Raw genomic sequence first — 20,891 nt, 5'->3', positions numbered from 1 at the left:
TGATCAGGTATTCTTTGAACAGATTTTTGCATTGTTTTGAAAGTGTAATATATCAATTCTTATTATGTCTTGATCACCCTTGTTTATGCCTTGTTTGTGTGTTGGGTATGCATCATTGAACAGATTTTCCCTACCCGTGATGATCTTATCAATTGGGTTCATGGAATTGCGATTGAAAATGGATATGTTGTGTTGATCACAAAGTCAGATAGCGGTGGGAATGGAAGCAGAAAAGCTTATGTCATGTTGGGGTGCGAGAAGCATGGTAAGTATGTTCCCTACAGAGACCCTGACCTTGTTGAAGGAACGAGAACACAAAAGACAGAATGTCCTTTTAGACTAAAAGGACGACCTATGAAAAATGGCATAGATAGAGATTGGCGGCTAAAGGTGATGGAAGGTACACACAACCATGAACCAGCTAGGTCACTACTTGGCCACAATTTTGTTGGTCGTCTAAATTCCGAAGAGAAGGAGCAAGTGGAAAAAATGTCAAAGAGTTGGGTTCCACCGAGAAAGATGCTGTTGACTTTGAAGGAAAACAATCCTTTAAACTTGACTACCATATCTCAGATTTATGGTGCTTGCAAGAGGTTAAGAAAATCCCTCCGCGGGTCATTGACAGAAATGCAACACTTGTTGAAGAAGTTGGACGGTGACAAGTACGTCCACTTTGAAAGACATGAGCCTGGATCGGAAGTCATTAGGGATGTATTTTGGGCTCATCCAAATGCTATCAAATTGTTCAACACATTTCCATATGTAGTGATTATGGATTGCACATACAAGACAAACAAATATAAAATTCCATTGCTTGAGATTGTTGGACTGACTTCCACAGATAAGACATACTCCATAGCCTTTTGCTACATTGTTAATGAGGGCACAGATGACTACGTTTGGGCACTGGAGTGTATGAAGTCTCTATTAGCTGATCAAGCCATGTTGCCTAAGGTGATTGTTACTGACAGGGATCTTGCCTTATTGAGTGCTGCTAAGCAAAGCCTTCCCAACACCAGCCATTTATTATGCTTGTGGCACATCAACAAGTGTGTTTTGGCAAAGTGCAAACTCTATGTTGGTACAGATGATTTTGCTGAATTGGTTATGGGGAAGTGGGGAGAGGTGGTGGATGCTGCAACAGTTGAAGAATTTGAAGTTCAATGGATGCAATTGTTTAATATGTGCAAGGACAAATACAGCAACTTTACCTCCTATTGTTCTACAACATGGTTGGTCCACAAGGAAAAATTTGCCAAGGCATGGACAAATCATGTGATGCACTTTGGAACAACAACAAGTAACAGGTACAAAAATTATATGAGCTTAATTTATGCCTTGTTATATGTTTTTCATTTGATAGATTGTTTACATTGGAGAGTTAATAAGATATCTGTTTGTTGTTTGCAGGGCTGAGGGTGCACATGCCAGTTTGAAGAAGATGTTGCGGGATTGCAAGGGTGACCTAGCCACTTCTTGGGATGCGTCGCATAGTTTGACATGTAATCGACATACTGAAATATTAGCATCGTTTGAGCGCAGTATTCACAGAATTGATCACATTTTCATGTTCCCATTTTACACAAATATTAGAGGATTTGTGTCAAACAAATGCCTGCAGCTCATCGACGATGAACATATAAGAATGAAGTCCTACGGCGGATGCGATTGCTTGTTGAGAGAGACTCATGGACTACCTTGCGGTTGTGAACTTGCAGGTCACCGGTCAACCACTCTCTTGTCAATTAATTCTATTTGTTATTGAAAGTGACACTTTTGTGAACTTGCAGGTTATGAAAGAATTCCATATGAGTCAATTCATCCATTCTGGAAGAGACTGAGTTGGGAGCATGTACCTGAACCTGTTGCAGATACTATCAGCAACCATATTTGCGGCATGAACCATGGAGATATGCAACCAGAAGTTGAGGCATTGACACATTATTTCAGTTCTTTGGATACTGGAGGGCAGAGTATGGTAAGGAGGAAGCTTCAAGCTATCTATTGTCCTGAAAGCAGTTCACTTTGTACTCCTGAGGTTCAGATAAGGTCCAAGCGCACTCTTAAGGCGAACGAAAGAAAACCACCCAAGGTTAAAGCAATAGGATCCTTGACTCGTGATCCTTCAGGTTTTGAGCATGTTGATAGGGAGATCAAAGAGGCAAAGAAGGCTTCGCAACCACCAAAGAAGAAGAAGCGTGTGAAGAAGTCTGATACAAGTTATTTCATGGGTCATTTTCCATCCTTTTTCCACCCATATATACACACAGTTCAGAATGTTGAGGACGATGGTAACTGTGGCTATAGAGCCAAATCCGTGCAGCGTCCTCATATCGGTGCTCTGCAAGACCCCAAAGCGAATAGTCTGGCTCCTGTTCTTATCAAACTCAGCATGATAACGAGCAACAGATCCTCCCATCAACTCAGCACATAGCGCTGCACACTCGTCCCTCTCCCCCCTCCCAGGCGTATAGAACCTCGACCCCATTGGGAGATGGAGAAGAGCCGACACGTCGTCCAGGGTGATGGTCATCTCCCCAAACGGCATGTGGAAGCTACTAGTCTCCTCATGCCATCGCTCCACAAGGGCCAAAATGAGGCCTGCATCTGTCTCCGAGTAGCTGCACCAGGGTAGCTGATGAAGACCCGCCTGCTCAATCAACTCTCGAACCCTCCTGTGACTGTCTGAATCACCATCACAAGCAAGGTTCCAAACCTTCCCCCCAGCTGTGGCCACCCTCAAGTGTCGACGGTCCACATACCGCTCGTCTGTGCGTAGGAGTGCATGCCACGTCCAGGGAGCCTTGTGATCAGCATAATGCGTGAGAAGCGACAGATCAACAGGCCCCCCCGGAAACGGCGGCAACCTCTGGATCAGGTCCTCCTCGCCACCCTGTGCCTCTGGCACGACATCAGCATCAACATCAGGAGGAGGAATACTATCCTCGTCATATGACCCCTCCTCGCCGGATGACTCCTCGTCGGATGACTCATCGCCGGATGACTCATCGCCGGATGACGACTCGCCTGATGACTCCTCGCCTGCTGACTCATGGCGAGGTACCTCAACCATGGGAGACGGCGGAGTAGGAACTCGATCAGTAGGCTCAACTGGAGCTGGAGCTGAAGCCTCTACCATGGGCGACTGCATAGAATCAACTGGAGCTGGAGCTGAAGCCTCAACCGCGTGAGAGGTCGCAGCTTGATCGCCGCGCCGGCTAGAAGCATGTAATCGCCGGTGTCTATCCTCTGTAGGCCCCGCATCCTCACTAGCTCGAGACCTCTTTCTGTTCTTCATTCTCACTATATATTCAGAGCAAACATTTTCTAAATAAATTCACTGAATAAATTATACTCGCTCAATTACTAAATTTCTCAATTAAATCTCTAAATAAAATCACTAAATAATTCACGATGTTTATAACTAAATTAAAAACATTTTATAAATTAACTAAGCTAATTAGATTAGGTTTTATAAATAAACTAAGCTAATTATATTAAGTTTTATAAAAACATTTTATAAATTAAGTTTATAACTCTAAACAGACACCAAATACGGAACATTAAGTTTCATATCCAATACGGAACATTAAGTTTCGTATCCAATACGGAACATTAAGTTTCATATTGAATACGGAACATTATGTTCCGTATCGAACCAGAGATCCATTAACGACATTGCATGAATGGAACTCGCCCCAAAGGCCAATTTATACACAATTTCAGCCAACATAACATCTACTTAAGCATAAATCGACTACCCTAGGGTTGCAAGATTCCATAATTCCAAGTTAAATGGTGAATTCAAGTTGAAATCCAAACTTACTTACCTCTAGGTTCAATGCAATGAATGGGGAGAATGGGTTTGATGATGGAGACGATGGTACACTTTCCAGATGATGATTGAGGCAAGGAGATCGTCGGTCTCGAAGATTGGAGAGCAAGGGTTTGAAATGTTTTGGAGCGCTGAAATGGGTTTTGGAAAAACCCCTGTCATTTACATAGTAATATAATACGGAACTTTATATTCCGTATTGAATACGAAATTTAATATTCCGTATTCTTGTAAAGGGGGTTTTTCCGTAATTTCCCCACTTTAAGTGGGGCGCGGAGCCCCATAGGGGGGCCCCAAACCCAACTCCCGAGGACACATGTGAGGAGGAGGAGAGGGCCAGTTACTTTTATGTGATTGATTTTAGCATCATCCTCCATTATTTCAAAATATTTCATTTTAAAATCATCATCCATAACAAAGTTTGATTTTAATTCCTCCGCGGAAAAAATGACCTTTGGTTACTGTATAAAAATGACCGCTATTAAACGTTATTTTTCCGTTGAGGGACTAACATCAAATTCACTTACACAATCAAGAACTAATTTGACCATTAACCATTTAATTTAATTTAATATGGTGTTTTGTATTATTATTTGCCACCCACCCACATAGGAGTGTTAGGGTATAGTATGAAGTTTGATCGTATAAAGTATGATACCGTTAGAAGTCATACAGTATATAATTTATCATATCATCATGATACAGTGTTAACATGTTTTGGACACGATGACCGTTTCTTTTGACAAATGATTTTTCCAAAATTAATACAATTTTATAATTGATGAAATGTGGAATAATGATAGATGGTGATTAGCTTTTTGATGTTCTAATAATTTTTTCCTGTGTATTTTTTTTATGTGCTTTGTTTTCGAAGCTGCTATTTGATACACAATTTTGCTATAAATAAAACTCAGTTGAAACAATGCTTAAAATTTTTAATTTGATAAAGTTTCGAAGCAATCTTAAAAAATGGGACCGCAACTTTTCCTTCACAGTGAACAGAGTACAACTACACCAAGGTGGACCATCGCCCCCTTCATGTGTGATCACTCCCTTCCTTCACCAACTCAACCCCATTTGGGCCCTATCTCTGTCATGCCATCAAGGTTTTAGTGACTTCCATCGTGACTCGCGCACCCTATCCCAAACCTTTGCTCACGTCATTGCTGGGAATTGCGACGCCACCAACCTCTTCCTAGCCTGAATCGCCGACCACCATCACCTCGCACGCAAACACTCCCCACCCCCCCCCTAACTTCTTTGCCTCTTCTCCCTCACAATTTCCCTCTGCCCAGGTGTGTTGATTTGAGCAACACCCCGCTCGTTTTTCCTTAGTGAGCTTTAGATTTTCTTAACATTTAAAGTGGGGAAAAATTCCACATATAAATTTTTTTGTTGAAAACAGTAAAAACAGGACTGTATGTAAGTTTCGCTCACCAAAAAAACTTACATAAAGTTTCTTATGTCTTGTTTTGTCAATTTTTCCATTTTTTGTTACACTTTTTTGTCAATTTTTCCATTAAAACAATGTCAAATGGACTATATTTCTACAAAATGATATTTATTAAAACTTAACTTTTAAATTCTAAAAATTAGACACATGTCAGTACATGAACTTGATGAAATTGATATAAGTTTTGTCCTTAAGCACTAACGATAATAAGTGTTTATCACGTAAATATTTATTTAACATTTATTTATAAGCTATTTTTTTTTGTTACATTATTTATAAGCTAATTTGAGAAGCTTAATGAAATAAGTTAAAAATATAATAAATAGAAAAGCTAATCTTAACAACTTATGAAAATAAACTCAAATCGGTGGTAAATAATAAACAATTGAAAAGTTAGTTACAAATGTCCATAACTAACTCAAATAACGACAACTAATACATAGTTGATTTTCTTATATTACTATTTCACTTTAGAATAGACGGATCATTAATAGTGATTACCTACTTGAAAAGTCAAAAAAGTAACTCAATAAATAGTAAAGATGATTTTATTTACTTTCTAAAGTGACTCTCTCACTTTAGATGAGTTAAACCCGTCCCTAGCACCCCCTCAAACTCAACACGGTTGAACTCTTAGTTTGGTTGTACATCAAATGAAATCAACATGTGAAGTAGGATTATCAAATGGTGCACTACCTTATCCTATAGACTAGCGTTTTTACCCCGTGCGTTGCACGGCGAATATTGATCTCATTATTTAAGCACGATTAATGAATTAGGCTTAATAGCTCTTTTGGTCCCTCACTTATCACAATTTTTCACTTTTGGTCCCTTTAGGAAAAAATTAGCAAAATTAGTCCCTCATATTTACACACTTTTGCAGTTTTCGTCTAAATAGGGATCATTTTTGCAAACAAATAAGCAATGTGGAGGATCAAAAATGCTAATTTTTTATTGGGGACCAAAAGTGCAAAACTGTGATAAGTGAGGGACCAAAAAAGCTATTAAGCCTTGAATTAAGATATGAAAAATTGAAAAATGAGCATTCAACCAAACAAAATATCAATGAGTATTACACAACTTGCAAAATTTGACAAAAACTTTATATACATTTAATCCTAAATATTTTTAAAATTATAAAAAATATATTTAAATTAGATTAAAAATTGTTCCCAAGAGTTAACAATAGTGGTAAAAGTTAGGAGCCATAAGGGAAGGATGGGAATGAAGAGTTAGCAAAAATTATTAGTTTTTACATGAACTATTTCTTGTGTAGAATGTTTTTCCCCGTCGAACTTTTTTACCATGTAATCTAATCATAAGTATATAGTACTCATTTAAGAAAAATGTTTTAAAATTTGACTGAAAATTTGGCCTCAACTACTATTATTTAGTACTCATTTTAAATTTCAAACTCAAATCTCAATTTTTTTTTTACAATTTTTAAAAAAGGAAATCCATTAACTTAAATTGAATATTGACTCATTAATCAATGAGATCATTCTATAAATTATATTTATTTCTTAAAAAATTAAAAGAAACCTAATTAATTATTATGAATGAATTTACAAATGATTTAGGGTGGAAAGAAAAGCGTATTCTGTGTTTGAGCAAAATAATTTAAAATCCGAGTGAAAAATTGGATCAAATTACTTTTATTTAGTACCCATTTTAAATTTCAAACTCAAATCGCAAAATTATTTTTTACAATTTTAAAAATAATAAATTAATTAAATAAAATTAAATATTCGCTCCTTAATCTATGAGATCATTCCATTATTTACCTTTTTTCTAAAAAAGGTAAAAGAAACCCCAATAATTATTATGAAAGGAAAAATCAAAATCTACTCATTAAAACGGAACTGACTCTTTTTTTCATCATTCCACTCCGAAATTTCATGTTGCCCAATTAGAATGTTTTTTTTTTTCTAAATTGATTATTCATTTCCTTTTTACTTAAAAAACGGATTTGCCTTATTTATACTCATAACTAACTAAATCTGATTTTGCTTAAGAAAGTTGATTATGTACTGCACTCATTAAATTCAATATTTATTTTATTTTTTCATTAAAACTAAAGGATTAAGCGTTTACATTTTTTTAATATCACACCATAAATTTTGACGCAAGTACTATTATTCACAACCAATTTTCAATTTCAAATTTCAAACTCAAATTTCAATATTAAATTGAATATCCACACCATAATCTATGGAATTATTCTAAATTTTATATTTATTACATAAAAAAGTTAAAGAAACTCCATTAATTATTATTAAAGGAGAAATCAAATTTATTCACTAAAACGGAATTGACATTTTTTAATTTATTTTACCTTGAAATTAAATGTATCCCAATCAAAATGATTTTTTTAAAATTGATTATTCATTTCCTTTTCATTAAATAAACAGATTTCTCTTATTTATATTGATCACAAACTAAATCTGATTTTGCATAAGAAAGTTAATATCTACCCATTATATTTATTATTGATTTGCTTATTTTGTTAAAAAAAATGTATCAAGTGTTTTAAAATCTGACTGAAAATTAGGCTCCAATTACTATTATTTAGTACTCAATTAAAATTTCAAACTCAAATCTCAATTTTTGTTTACATTTTATAAAAAAAGAACTCCATTAACTTAAATATAATATTATGTCCCAAAAAATTCTATATGACCTAAAAAATATAATATTCACACCATAATCTAAACGCAAAACAGTAAATAACTCAAAGTGCACAAATAAATAAATAAATTACAACATAAAACGACAATCTTTGCTAAGTTGGAAGAAGATGCATCAGCTTTTAATCTAGAAGTATTTGTCATGAACGGATCTGAACTATCCTGAAATAAGAGTAAAAATTGAAATTCACAATACATAACTATCTATAGTGATAGCATGTGCATATATAATAGTATTTAATTTTATTTTAACTTACATCACTTAATACTAATTATGTAAGCCGCAACTGTTCAACACTGTCATCATCAACCAAAATCTGTGAACACCAAAAGAAAAAGAGTATAACCAAATTGTAACATGCTAAACATTAAATCAAGCAGCAAGGTCAGTAGATGAAGATTCATGCCTAAAATATAAAGATGTATATGTTTCTTGAGTTATATGTTTCAATATGCTTTGCTCAAAATAAATGTGAATCAAAAAATTCATAAGGCTTACCTCTCCTTCCTCGTATCTCTTCTTTGGTTTTTAATTGTAGAACAAAACTCAACCAAGCCACTCCGGAAAAACAAACAAAAAAATTCAGCAAAATCTAACAGAAAGTAGGAAGAGGGCAAAAACCTCACTTGTTGTATTCACTCTTGAAGAATCTTTCATATAAGCTCACCATCCCCAATTCCAATTCGCAATAAAAGTCCCATGGTGATGAGGCCTATGAAATTACAGAAGGAAAAGTAAAAAAGCATCACTGTAATCAAAATCATTTCAATAAATCACACACGTTGCAGATCATTTCATAATGTTCATAGAAATGTAACTATACCCTTATGATATGGCAAGAAACTGGTTGAATCAGAAGCAATACCTAAACTTTTTTTGCTTTTTCAACATTTGCTTCTCAATTTCCCAGTCATCACAACAATAGTTATTTCAAAGCTCTTAGATGATGGTTAAATAATGGAATGATAGAGGAGAAGAATTACATAAGAGAGTTTATATAGATGAAAACAATTAGGGTTTATGTTGTTTGCACGTGAAAAAAGGAAGGAGAATATTGTTCCAAAAAAATATTCAAAATTTGAATTTATAGGTTGTCAAAATTTTAAAATTTGAATCATGATTTCAAAAACGTACTTTTTGAAAGGTTAGCAAAATCAGTTTTAATCACATAAAAAAAAAGCAAAATACGTATAACAAAAGTGAGAAAGTTTTTGTTTTTAAGCCTTATGTATGAATAAGAATATTAAACATCTATTAATGTGATTTTGAATGATTATTCCATAGGTAGTCAATGATGGGTGATGACTTTTGTTACAGCATTAATGGAGAGTTTAAAAAAAATTAAACAACAATTAATAGTATTTTGAATGACTATTCCATAAGTAGTTAATGATGGGTGATGACTTTTGATTCAGCATAAATGGACAGTTAAAAAAAATTAATCAACAATTAATGAGATTTTTTATGATTATTCAATAGATTGTCAATGATGGGCCACAAAACCAAAATTAAGGAGAAATTGTCTCACCATAAATTTGTCAGAATGATTTAAAGCTTGACACTTGTCAGCTAATGAGAGAGGGTGGATAAGAGTGAACCTGGGAGTGCCAACTCATCTAAGTGGGTCTCACAGAGTTCTTCTTTTCTATAGTATATAGATATAGATTCTGACTAATAGCTATAGTGTCATCATCGGTTTGATTTGACTGAGGTGAGATTTGCTTTTTGATAGAGGCGAAGTCCTCCATTTGCAGTATGTTGCACATGGATTCCTAAGGAATAGTTCAAAGGAAATTGGTAGTTCAGCTAACTAATGAGCTTATCAACAACAATGGCTGAGTTGCAACTTGCTAGTGTGTATTATGTCATTAACATATACAAGAGCCAGTATGGTTTTTTTTTTTATTTATCAAAAGAGCCAGTATGGTTAAAGGGTGATCTTTAAACAAAAAAAAGTGATGAATCCCATTTGGCAGAAGTGAAGCCCAACCGAAGAAGTGAGTCACATAGCTGGATAGGGGTGTACAAGGGACGGGTTGGGACGGGTTTTGGTTAACCCTAACCTGGCCCTAAATATTGACCGGGCCAATTCTTATACCCTAACCTGTCCCTAGACCCGAAGCAACCCGACAATATGCGGGTCCAATTTGGGACGGGTCCAGGGACGAATTCAAGTGGAGAGGCATGAGGGCAAATGCCCTCACTTAAATTTGGTAAAATACATTAGAAAAAAATTTGAGTAGTAAAAGTTTGTGATTTTTTATAATTTATTTGATAAAAATTGCCCTCACTTAATTTGAATAGTAAAAGTATGTGATTTTTATTGATTCATTTGATAAAAATTGCCCTCATTTATGTCTCACATTGCTTAAAGTTGAAACTTTTGTACTTAGAGTATTTTTTTATTTGGTGTTTCTTAAATCTAATGTCCATCGGATATTAGTATTACACTATTCTTTCACTCATTTCTTTTGTCCAATGGTTATACCATGACTCACAAAATATCTCAAATCCTCAACCATTCTCCTTATTTCATTCAACACTCGACAATATATGAAAACTCGTAGGGAACAATTATGATGTGCTTTAAAACTTCTAATAGTATATGTTACTATCTCCGTTCATTTTTAAGTGTCATTCTACCCAAGATAGTGGGTTATTGAAGTTTTTTTTCCAATTCTACCCTCTCACATCCTAATCATGAAGTTATAAAGTTTTCCAACCAAAGTAGTGGATAATTAATTTTTTGGTACACTCTCTCATATCATTAAACTAATTATCATTCTTCCCTCCCTAGTAGCAATAAAAAATTATAACATCCCTCCAATTTTTAATGTCAACACATTTTTCTATGTAACTTTGAAAGCTCTTTTGAGTACTTTCATTGGATTTTAATTTCTACTTACCAGACAAGATTTTGAATTGATGTAATGAGAATTTAATTTCCACTTACTAGTAAGGGTATAATTGACAAAATGGACCTTAAAACATCAAAACGACAGTTAAATAAGAAAAAAAAATTCTTCTAAAACGACATTTAAAAAAAAACGGAGGGAATAATTTTTTTGTTACGTATTTATATGTATATACTGTGTAAGATCAAGTTTTGATCGAGTAGTACAACTCTATGTTTTGATGATTACAAGTTAACATTTTAGTATGAACAATTATGGTACTCTAACTTGTTTTTCTGAGTGTGCTATTTACAGGCTCTGACCTTAAATCAATCTTACACAAATCAGAAGCACTATGCTTAAAGAGTGTCCCAAGCAACGCTTTCGCAACCTCTATGTTCACTCTGAACAATAGAAAAGCTTCAGAAGATCTGAAGTCAAACAAGCTCTGATATGGACTCAGTCACTTGAAGTTCTGAAGATCCAGACGTTCTGACAACCCAGACACTCTGAAGGTTCAGATGTTCTGATGGTGTAGAAGACTCTGAAGATTCAGAAGCTGAAAAGTGGAGACTCTGAAGTCCAGAAGCAAGATGGCTCTGAAGACCAAGTACTTCGCTCTGAGCTTAGAATCAGAAGATACAATGGTCAGAGGATCCAGGCTTCCTTCTGACTCTGATCAACGAGCTTCACAAGTTTCAACATGAAGCATTCCTCTGATCAGAAGTCTACTAGGTTAAAGGTCAAGTCACTATCCAAAGTACAAAAGCAAATGTACTATCCTGACGACCTATCTAACATTCTCAGCCACAGCAGAAGCTGGAATTTCCAGAACTGCCCTCCAACGGTAGCATTCTCATGAAGCGTTCAAACCCTAATCCTTGGAATATAAATAGGGGCTGAAGATTGAAAGATGTGGTTGGAAGAATCTCACACGCGCAAGCTATATTCAAACCTTCTAAGCATTCTTTCATCTTGAATTCATTGTGTTTACTATTAGCTTTTTAGAAGCAATCTCTTTGTAAACATTCTTTCTTAAACAGTTGTTTAGTTACCTTTAGGAGATCAAGGTTGATCGGATCCTAGAGAAGACTAAGAGAGTGAATCTTAGTGTGAGCTAAGTCAGTGTATTGTTAGTCACTTGTAGGTTTCAAGTGCAGTTGTAACAAGTACCTGATTAGTGGATTGCCTTCATTCTAAGAAGGAAGAAATCACCTTAACGGGTGGACTGGATTAGCTTGAGTGATTCATCAAGTGAACCAGGATAAAATCCTTGTGTGCTTTTCTATCTCTTATCTTAAGCACTTTATTCTCGAAAGATTTGTTAAAATCTTTAAGGTGGAAGTTTTATTCTGAAAACGTTATTCAAACCCCCCCCCTTTCTACCGTTTTCATACCTTCATACTGCCCTCACTAGATTAAATTCCTGGATCCGTCACTGGACGGGTCTATGTAGACGGGACCGGTTGACCCGAGGGACAATAAGTTTAAGACTATTTGATACTAATTGTAAAATTTAAAGATAATAACATACTAAAAGAGTTATAAGTTTGAACTATTTTTTAGAAGAAATAACTTGAAAGGATCCAATTCTTTCATAATCTATTGCACTTGAGATGTTTACATTTTGTTTGATCATTTTTTCACTTGTCTCACATATGCATAATACACACACATTATTTTCTCTTGTTAGAGCATGAAAGTGTCCATAGTTTGACCGACGTTTATTTAATTCCTAAGGTAGATGTTAAACATTTTAATCTCATCTACATGATAAGATAAATTTGAGCACCACGTATCACATTTTAATCATTATAACAAATTAAAATTTTATAAAACATATATGTGGGACGGGTCGGGTGACCCGAGTGTCAACCCGAACCCGAAATTACCCGAAGTCGGGTAACTCGAAGATCAACCCGAACCCGGTCTCTTTTAATGATCGGGCCGGGTTCAACCCGACCCTAAAGACTTGGATCGGGACGGGTTGGCGGGTAGGGCAGGGTCTTGTACACCCCTAAATGTATGTAAGTTTCGCTCACCAAAAAAACTTACATAAAGTTTCTTATGTCTTTTTTTGTCAATTTTTCCATTTTTGTTACACTTTTTGTCAATTTTTCCATTAAAACAATGTCAAATGGACCATATTTCTACAAAATGATATTTATTAAAACTTTATTTTTAAATTCTAAAAATTAGACACATGTCAGTACATGAACTTGATGAAATTGATATAAGTTTTGTCCTTAAGCACTAACGATAATAAGTGTTTATCACGTAAATATTTATTTAACATTTATTTATAAGCTATTTTTTTTGTTACATTATTTATAAGCTAATTTGAGAAGCTTAATGAAATAAGTTAAAAATATAATAAATAGAAAAGCTAATTTTAACAATTTATGAAAATAAACTCAAATCGGTGGTAAATCATAAACAATTGAAAAGTTAGTTACAAATGTCCATAACTAACTCAAATAACGACAACTAATACGTATATTACTATTTCACTTTAAACGAGGCGAATCATTAATAGTGATTACCTACTTTAAAAAGTTAAAAAAAGTAATTCAATCAATAGTAAATATGATTTTCTTTAATTTCTAAAGTGACTCTCTCACTTTAGATGAGTCAAACTCATCCCTAACACCCCCTCAAACTCAACACGGTTGAACTCTTAGTTTGGTTGTACATCAAATGAAATCAACGTGTGAAGTAGGATTATCAAATGGTGCACTACCTTATCCTATAGATTCTGACTAATAGCTATAGTGTCATCATAGGTTTGATTTGACTGAGGTGAGATTTGCTTTTTGATAGAGGCGAAGTCCTCCATTTGCAGTATGTTGCACATGGACTCCTAAGGAATAGTTCAAAGGAAATTGGTAGTTCAGCTAACTAATGAGCTTATCAACAACAATGGCTGAGTTGCAACTTGCTAGTGTGTATTATGTCATTAACATATACAAGAGCCAGTATGGTTTTTTTTTTGTGATCAAAAGAGCCAGTATGGTGAAAGGGTGATCTTTAAACAAAAAAAGTGATGAATCCCATTTGGCAGAAGTGAAGCCCAACCGAAGAAGTGAGTCACATAGCTGGACATACCAAGCACGAGGGGCTTGTTTAAGGCCGAAAAGTGTCTCGTTCAACTTGCACACTAAACTGTTATCGCCCTAAACAACCTTAAGGTTGGATCATATATACCTCTTCAGTTAAATTGTCGTTGAGAAATGTGTTATTGACATTAACTTGTCTCAACGCCCAATCATGAAAAGCAACAGGATCGTACAAGTTGTATTGCAGCAGGCTTCACCGCTGGGCTAATGTCTCAAAGTAGTCAAAACCCTCAGCTTGATGAAAGCCTTTAACAAGTCTGGCTTTATGGAAAACCCATTTACATCTACTGGCACACCTGTTGGAAATAAAACTCAACCAACCATCTGTGTGGTTAGACTCTCTGTCATTGAAGCTAGAAGCCAAGCACCAAGCAGGTGATCTTGCTGCTCCCAATTTAAATACTCTTCATTCATTCACACGATCCAGTGCTTCATCCTCATCATTCTTGTATTTTTGTGGCATTCCCCCCAATTCTGATTCTTTCATGTGCTTTTGGACTTTGTAGCCTCATATTGTTTTCAATGCCTGATCCTTTCTTCTGGGAAAAGTATTCTCATCTAACTTGAACAAAACTGGATTTAAGAACATCTGAATTGTGAAGGAAGAAGATGCAGATGAGTTGTTAGTGCTTGCTTGCTCAGTTAGTGACAACCGTCCAAAACCCAAACAATTTTCTAACTGAGACTCTCCCTAACACAATACAATTCGTTTTAAACTGAAACGGCTCTCAAATATTTATAACAATTTTATGATTAATAAAATATTATCAGCAAAACTGATCTGCTAGATAGTAGATAGCAACTGCATGTAGCGCAGGTGCATGCAGTTATCCACACTACCCCCTTTTAAAATGAAAATGAAATTCTAGGGTGTAGAAGACCTTTCCATTTCCCCCTAAAAACAAAATTCTTGGGTTATATTCAAATTCAACCTAGTATTTAGAAACAGTGCACTTGCACTATGATAGTGACACAACACATTCAAGTAATTATAATCCCAGAAAATGACGTATAAACAAAGATACAACTGTATGATAATGCTGAAAAATATCATGAACCATGATGAAGCCAGCTTCCAAGAACTGCATATACTATAAGTTTAAATAAAAAAATTCAAGATAATTCTTAAATGATAAAGAAAGATCATGAGAATAAGCAAAGAGGTGTACTAGCATGCACTGAAACCTCAGAACTTCATACGAGATAATAGGCACCTATGTAATATACAACATGACAATTGACATGTGATCAGTAAAAAAAGGGCAGCCCGATGCATCAAAGCTCCTGCTATGCGCAGGAACCGGGGAAGGGTCCAACCACTTGGTTATTGTAAGCAGTCTTACCTGTTTTTTACACAAGGCTCTTTTGAGGACTTGAACTCGTGACCTCAGTCACATTGCAACAACTTTTTACCGTTGCGCCAAAACTCCTCTTCTAAAATAAAATTATGGCACATGCAGGTCTCAAACACGTAACCTTCACATTATTACCGCAACTCTTTAACCAACTAAGCTAATAAGCCAATCGATTACTCAATTGACATGCGATCAGTGCTAACTTTTACCCTCAACACCGAAAGGGGTAACCGATAGTAGATTACTCGTAGTTTCCCAAAGCTCAAGTGCTGACTTGGCATTTCGGGAAAGTGCAGAAGAATTGATAGTCCTACCTTTTCCACCAAAAAAGTAAGCTCCTGATATCCCCTGAAAAAAGTAAGTCCATTTATGAACTCAATGGTCCAATCTAGGCTAATGAAAAGAAAAATTATAATAATAGTGAATGCATGAGAGCTATAAGCATCTGCATAAAGAATGGCATCAACTTCATAAGAAATACCAATGATTGAGGAGGTAGCCCAACCAATTTATTTCCATAAGATAAATGGAGGAAATAAAAGGATGCTAAATTTAAGACAATGAACTTACCTCCAATCAGTACATAACCAATAATTAAGTGAAGATAAGAGAAAGTCAAGTTAGATGGTTTAAACATGTACAGTGCAATGAACATCATAAATTCACAAGTCAGGACTGAAAATGGTAGTCAGCAAATGGAAGAGGCTGATACATAGAGTAAAGTAGTTAATTAGAAATCATTTCATGTTCAAATTATAAAACTTTTCTACTGAAAAATAAAATTATGATTTTTTTAATATTTTACTATTTTCGTCATTCAGCAAGGCATATTGTTAGTAAAAGAGTAACAGCTAACATGTCATGACTTGTTGTGAGCATACTTAGTTTGGTATTTTATGAGAAATTTTATTTCATGAGAGTATTTCAGAGTTACTTTTAATGAAAATTGAGAGACTATTTCTTGAAAGTGTGGATTTGTACTTGTGTTTGTATCATAAGGCACAGCTGGATCCTCTAATCAAATGCATGTAAAAACTCTTGCAAATAATTGACCAATATGTTGTTTCCTACCTGAGCTCAAGATAAATTATCATCACAAAAGGATAAGGCATCAGGCACTACATATTGCATCAGGTAGAACCTTATCATACAAGGCATAGATACAGGTGATGGTATAATATGTATGTGAGTTGGTTGATACAAAACCTCTGGTCAATTTAAACATCAATGACATGTACTGTAAATGTAAAATCAATATAAGAAAGTACCACTAAAAGAGTACTTACTGGCGGAGCAAGGGCAGCATCAATAATAGAGTTAATCCCAGACTGAGGGGATTGCAATAGGCGTAGACGTTTCAGTACAGAAAATGCCAAACAAGATAGAATTGCTGGAACTTCTTGCATGATGTTTGTCTGTACAACTCCAGGATCTGCAACACTAATGTATAGCAACATAGAAAATGAATGGTAAAAGTGAAGTCAAACCCATGATTGACAAGAAAAAAAGCTCATACCCTATGTTTAATACATTTTATATCTCTTTTCCTAGCGAAATTTCATTTCCCTACTTCATTTTGATTTGTGTTTATTCTTTGTGCTCGCCAAGATTGGATCCCCTAACCTAGCAACCCAAAACTACTATGATAAAGCCACATGAGTGCTGCCATTTTGACAACACTAGCTCATAACCGACCACAAGTGCACAGGTTGGATCATAAGAGCGTAGCTGCTCCCACTTTGGCAGTTTTTTTCAGTCAAACTCATTAGATGATCATGTAGTTGTACCTAGTCTGAAGCAAGTTCAGACCTAGACCCTTGAAAACTCGCAGATTTTTTGGAGGGGAGGGAGCCAGAAGCCTCACGTGCTAGATTTGTGAAAGCAATGTCATTATATCCTCAGCAAAAAAGAGGCTCATAACAGATCTCAGCCTTCAGTTGAAAGTTCAAAACCAGAAGAGAATTACAGGTTTGTCAAACATAGATGAATGAATTTCATTTGTGGTATGAGCTTGGCAGGTCAGACACTGAGTTCATATACTTTTTCCAAAAACCATGAGTTGTGCAGAAAAGAAAGCTAGGAAACTAAAACTTCTAATTTACATTCAAATATATTTGAACAACATAGTTGACACTTGACAAGTATACATTAATTAGTTAACTTCAATCTATATAAAAATACACAGCACTTGGAACAAAATAGCAAAAGGAAGAAGAAGTAAGTAGATTAGTAGTTACATACCTAACAAATATCTGGTGAGATTTACCCATCAGGCAAAGCTGTCGGTGAAGCTCAAATGAGAAGAGAAGTAGGCATACTTCAGCAAAGTTATATGCTAGTTAGGAATTAGGACTGGAAGAGGTAATCTGCATAAATTCATTCAGAACTTGAAACTTACATTTAGAATACTCATAGATGTTTGCATATGGATATTGTTTTGAACTCAAGAATCTCTTCCCAGATACAGTTCCTTCATCTACCTGCATATCAATAACTAAAGAAAAGAGCTTGAGCAGGTTCTATAGGAGAAGCACCGCTTGCAGTGATGAAGAATTTATGGAAGACAGGCAAACTCAAAGAGTAGAATCACCAAACTATATCATAAACCAAGAAATAACGATTACAATGATTATCCCCCTACCAGCTCGATGAGTAAAGGATGACACATTCACAATTCTGGAAGACACAGGACTGCACTCAAGGAGTGGTAATAGAAGCTTGGTTAAAGCAAATGCACCAATATAATTTGTTGCCATCATCCTGTGAGAAAGAGTGTAAAATGTGGAATTTAGAACCTACTACTACTTCTAAAACTAAGATACCAGACAAACATGAACAAATATAAAACATAAAAATACTCCATAGCAAAAACACCCTTAAAAAATAAATCCATTATGCATAGAGATACTTCCACTCCACGTCTATTTTCATGTTTCAGTTCCATAAAGTTCAAGTTGATGATGCAAACCAACATTGTCTCCAAAGTTTTGGCATTTAACAAATGCTTATAACCATGTCAATTTGCTTAAACAAATTATTAAAAGTATCAAAGTAATATAATTACAAGCATGTGTCCTGTGCACGTCTTCTTGTGTTATGAAAAGGAAGCATATTAAGCACAGAAGTTCTTTAATGATAAGGTTAACTTTTTGGCAATATACTATAAGGGGAGGTTAGAAAAAGTATTACTGATCATAGCCCTCAGCTGTGGCTCTAGGTGATGTTGCAAGTATTCCAGCATTGTTTATCAGTATTTGTACCGAGCAGTGCAAATCAGAATCCAAAAGCCATTGCTGCAATGACATTTTGAACTTCATGATTGACTCAACTGATGACATGTCAACCTGAAAAGCTTTGAGGCAGGCATCTTCATTCCAGCCTTTGATCTTTCTTATGGCCTATCAAACAGTGGCAAGAACCCAGATAAGAGATATAAGAAGTGAGGAGTCATCATTACCATGACGATGTTAACGATAAATGGCGAAAAACTGAAAAATACCTCCGACAATAACTGCTCTGAACGTCCAACTGCATCCAAAATTGAAAAATCAGGTATAAATTGAGCAAGAGAAATGCTACACTAGCAATATACTTTTTCACAAACACCATGTTTTTCAAAACCTTGTTTATTATTAGAAAACTTCCCTAGTGAACCCCACTAAATAATCTGCCTCATTTCCTAATAGTGAAGCTAGAGCTAGCATGGATTTCACCTAATCATAAATGGAATATAAAACATTATATTGTTCAGGATTAAAAATATGAACATATGAGTTGGGTAGGGAAAGGTTCAGGGATCAATCCCGGGAGGGTTTAATTTATTTTTCCGATGTAGCAAAATAAAATGAGTTATTTGGTTACTTGTAGCATGATTAGCAACGCAAACGATCATACAAATAAATGTATGTTTAGATACACGGTGGCTAATGACCGTGAGCCAAAATACATAATCAACTTCACTTAGCTTTTGTGACGGTTTCTACAGTGATTTTGTATTTTCCATCGTGTACCCAAACATGCACTAAAAGTAGTAACATACAAAGTGAAAGAAGATGAGGAATAAAGGGTTACCAATGACAACAACATATCCATCCTTGGAAAGTTGGTGAGCAGTAGCTAATCCCAGACCAGATGTTGCCTGCATCAAAAAAAAAAAAAAAATTCAGGATGTTGAAATTCCCAAAATCAAACAGCAAAAAGACCATGCATGTGTTTCTACAAATCAAAACTGTGTGTGTGAGAGAGAGATAGTTACACCGGTGATGACACAAACGGGTCTACGAGGCGTTGTGGAAGGGAAGCATCTGGGATAGGAGACAATTTTGTGAGAATAGATGGAAGCTTTGAACAATTGGAAATGAGAATATAGAATAGAAAGTGTCCAGAGCAGTGACATTCTCCAAAATTGGATTGACCAAACGAAAAAGAAAGCCCTCCACATCTCCTTCACCATCGTAAACGGATTCATAGTTGTTGTGGTTTTTGTTGTTGTTGTTGTTGTTAAGATTCAATTGTTAGCAGTTTCAGAGGAGAAACAGAACAATGGTGTGACAGAGGGAGAGGTAGAGGAATTCAATTCGACAGAATTCATGTCCTGCTTTCATGTTGTTTGGGTTTGGGTTGAGTTTGCCCGGCCATTGAAAATGTCAACCTAAGGCGTTTATTAGAGGGATTTTGTTAATATAAGAATCAATCAACAACTTCAGTCTTCACATTTCTTAAATGTTGGTTAATTTAGTTAAGTGTATTTAATTTATTCTCAAATAGTGATAAATTTCTAAAATTACTCTAACTTACGTTAAAAAAAATTACTCTAACTTAACTTCCAATGTAAAAACAAGTCTTTTTTTGGAGTGCTTGCAATTTCGATCTGAGTGCGGTGAAAATCAAAATTTTCTCAAGATTGCAACTCTTAGGATTCAAACTCTCAATATAGAGGTTTTGACAACAACTTTTTACCGGTTCCATAAACACTTGTTACTTGTTGGGTGTAAGAGCAAGTCTTTGAGAGTGAAAAGAGAGATAATATAAGGGCACTATGATAAAATAATAATAATAATAATATGGTGCAAAATTCAATATAATTTTTATAAGAAGGTCAATATGCACTTGCTATTAGAGATGACAGGAAAACCTATACATGTGAGGCCCAACACGAACACGACCCAAAATTTTGGGTGAAACTCGATTTCTTTGAGTTTGGATTTGAGTTTTACCCGAATTTTAACACTTGTTTGGGTTCAGGTGTGGGGTTAATTAAACCTGCACTCAAACCCAAACCTAAAGCCTCATGTATGCAATTATCAACCCTTATATATATTATTGAAGAATGAAGCATAATTAGACATTTAAAATTGGGATGTTTATAAATCCATGAATTATGTTGTTTATCTCATGAACTATATTTTTTCCTTTGTATTGGAAAGATGATGAGGTTTAATCAACTTATATTCATGTTGTTCTTTTATGTACCTGTTGTTCCCGGGTCGGGTTTAGGGAGTTTTTTGCGGATCGGTGCTCATATCAGATTTGGGTTTAACTTTGACACCC

The 20,891-nt window shown here is 35.2% G+C and overlaps 1 protein-coding gene across 3 annotated transcripts; it reads right to left on the bottom strand.

The window, feature by feature from the left end:
• Positions 1–15,059: 15,059 nt before the first annotated feature.
• Positions 15,060–20,015, bottom strand: LOC130742736 (uncharacterized). 3 transcript variants are annotated; one of them, XM_057594843.1, is made up of 10 exons: positions 19,736–20,014; positions 19,597–19,645; positions 19,413–19,479; positions 18,841–18,869; positions 18,531–18,739; positions 17,983–18,101; positions 17,740–17,835; positions 17,583–17,658; positions 16,628–16,781; positions 15,060–15,689 (listed from the first exon to the last, which is right to left on the bottom strand). In XM_057594843.1, the coding sequence occupies exons 1-10, from the start codon at positions 19,807–19,809 to the stop codon at positions 15,540–15,542; spliced, it is 1,023 nt and encodes a 340-aa protein (XP_057450826.1). In that variant the 5' UTR covers positions 19,810–20,014; the 3' UTR covers positions 15,060–15,539. The 3 variants fall into 3 exon arrangements, with proteins under 3 accessions (XP_057450826.1, XP_057450820.1, XP_057450834.1); XM_057594837.1 differs by having other exon boundaries at positions 19,597–20,013; XM_057594851.1 differs by having other exon boundaries at positions 15,549–15,689; positions 16,628–16,773; positions 19,597–20,015.
• Between the last annotated feature and the right edge of the window lie 876 nt (positions 20,016–20,891).

This window comes from Lotus japonicus, chromosome 1, assembly GCF_012489685.1.
Source record: "Lotus japonicus ecotype B-129 chromosome 1, LjGifu_v1.2".
NCBI lineage: Eukaryota > Viridiplantae > Streptophyta > Magnoliopsida > Fabales > Fabaceae > Lotus > Lotus japonicus.
This window is presented reverse-complemented; position numbering and strand designations above follow the sequence as displayed.

Coding starts and splice junctions, on each gene's coding strand:
- LOC130742736 (XM_057594837.1), bottom strand. CDS start 19,809: ATGAATCCGTTTACGATGGTGAAGGAGATGTGGAGGGCTTTCTTTTTC. Junction 18,870..19,412: donor TGGATATGTTGTTGTCATTG/GTAACCCTTTAT, acceptor TTTTGGATGCAG/TTGGACGTTCAGAGCAGTTA. Junction 16,782..17,582: donor TCTCACCAGATATTTGTTAG/GTATGTAACTAC, acceptor GCTATACATTAG/TGTTGCAGATCCTGGAGTTG.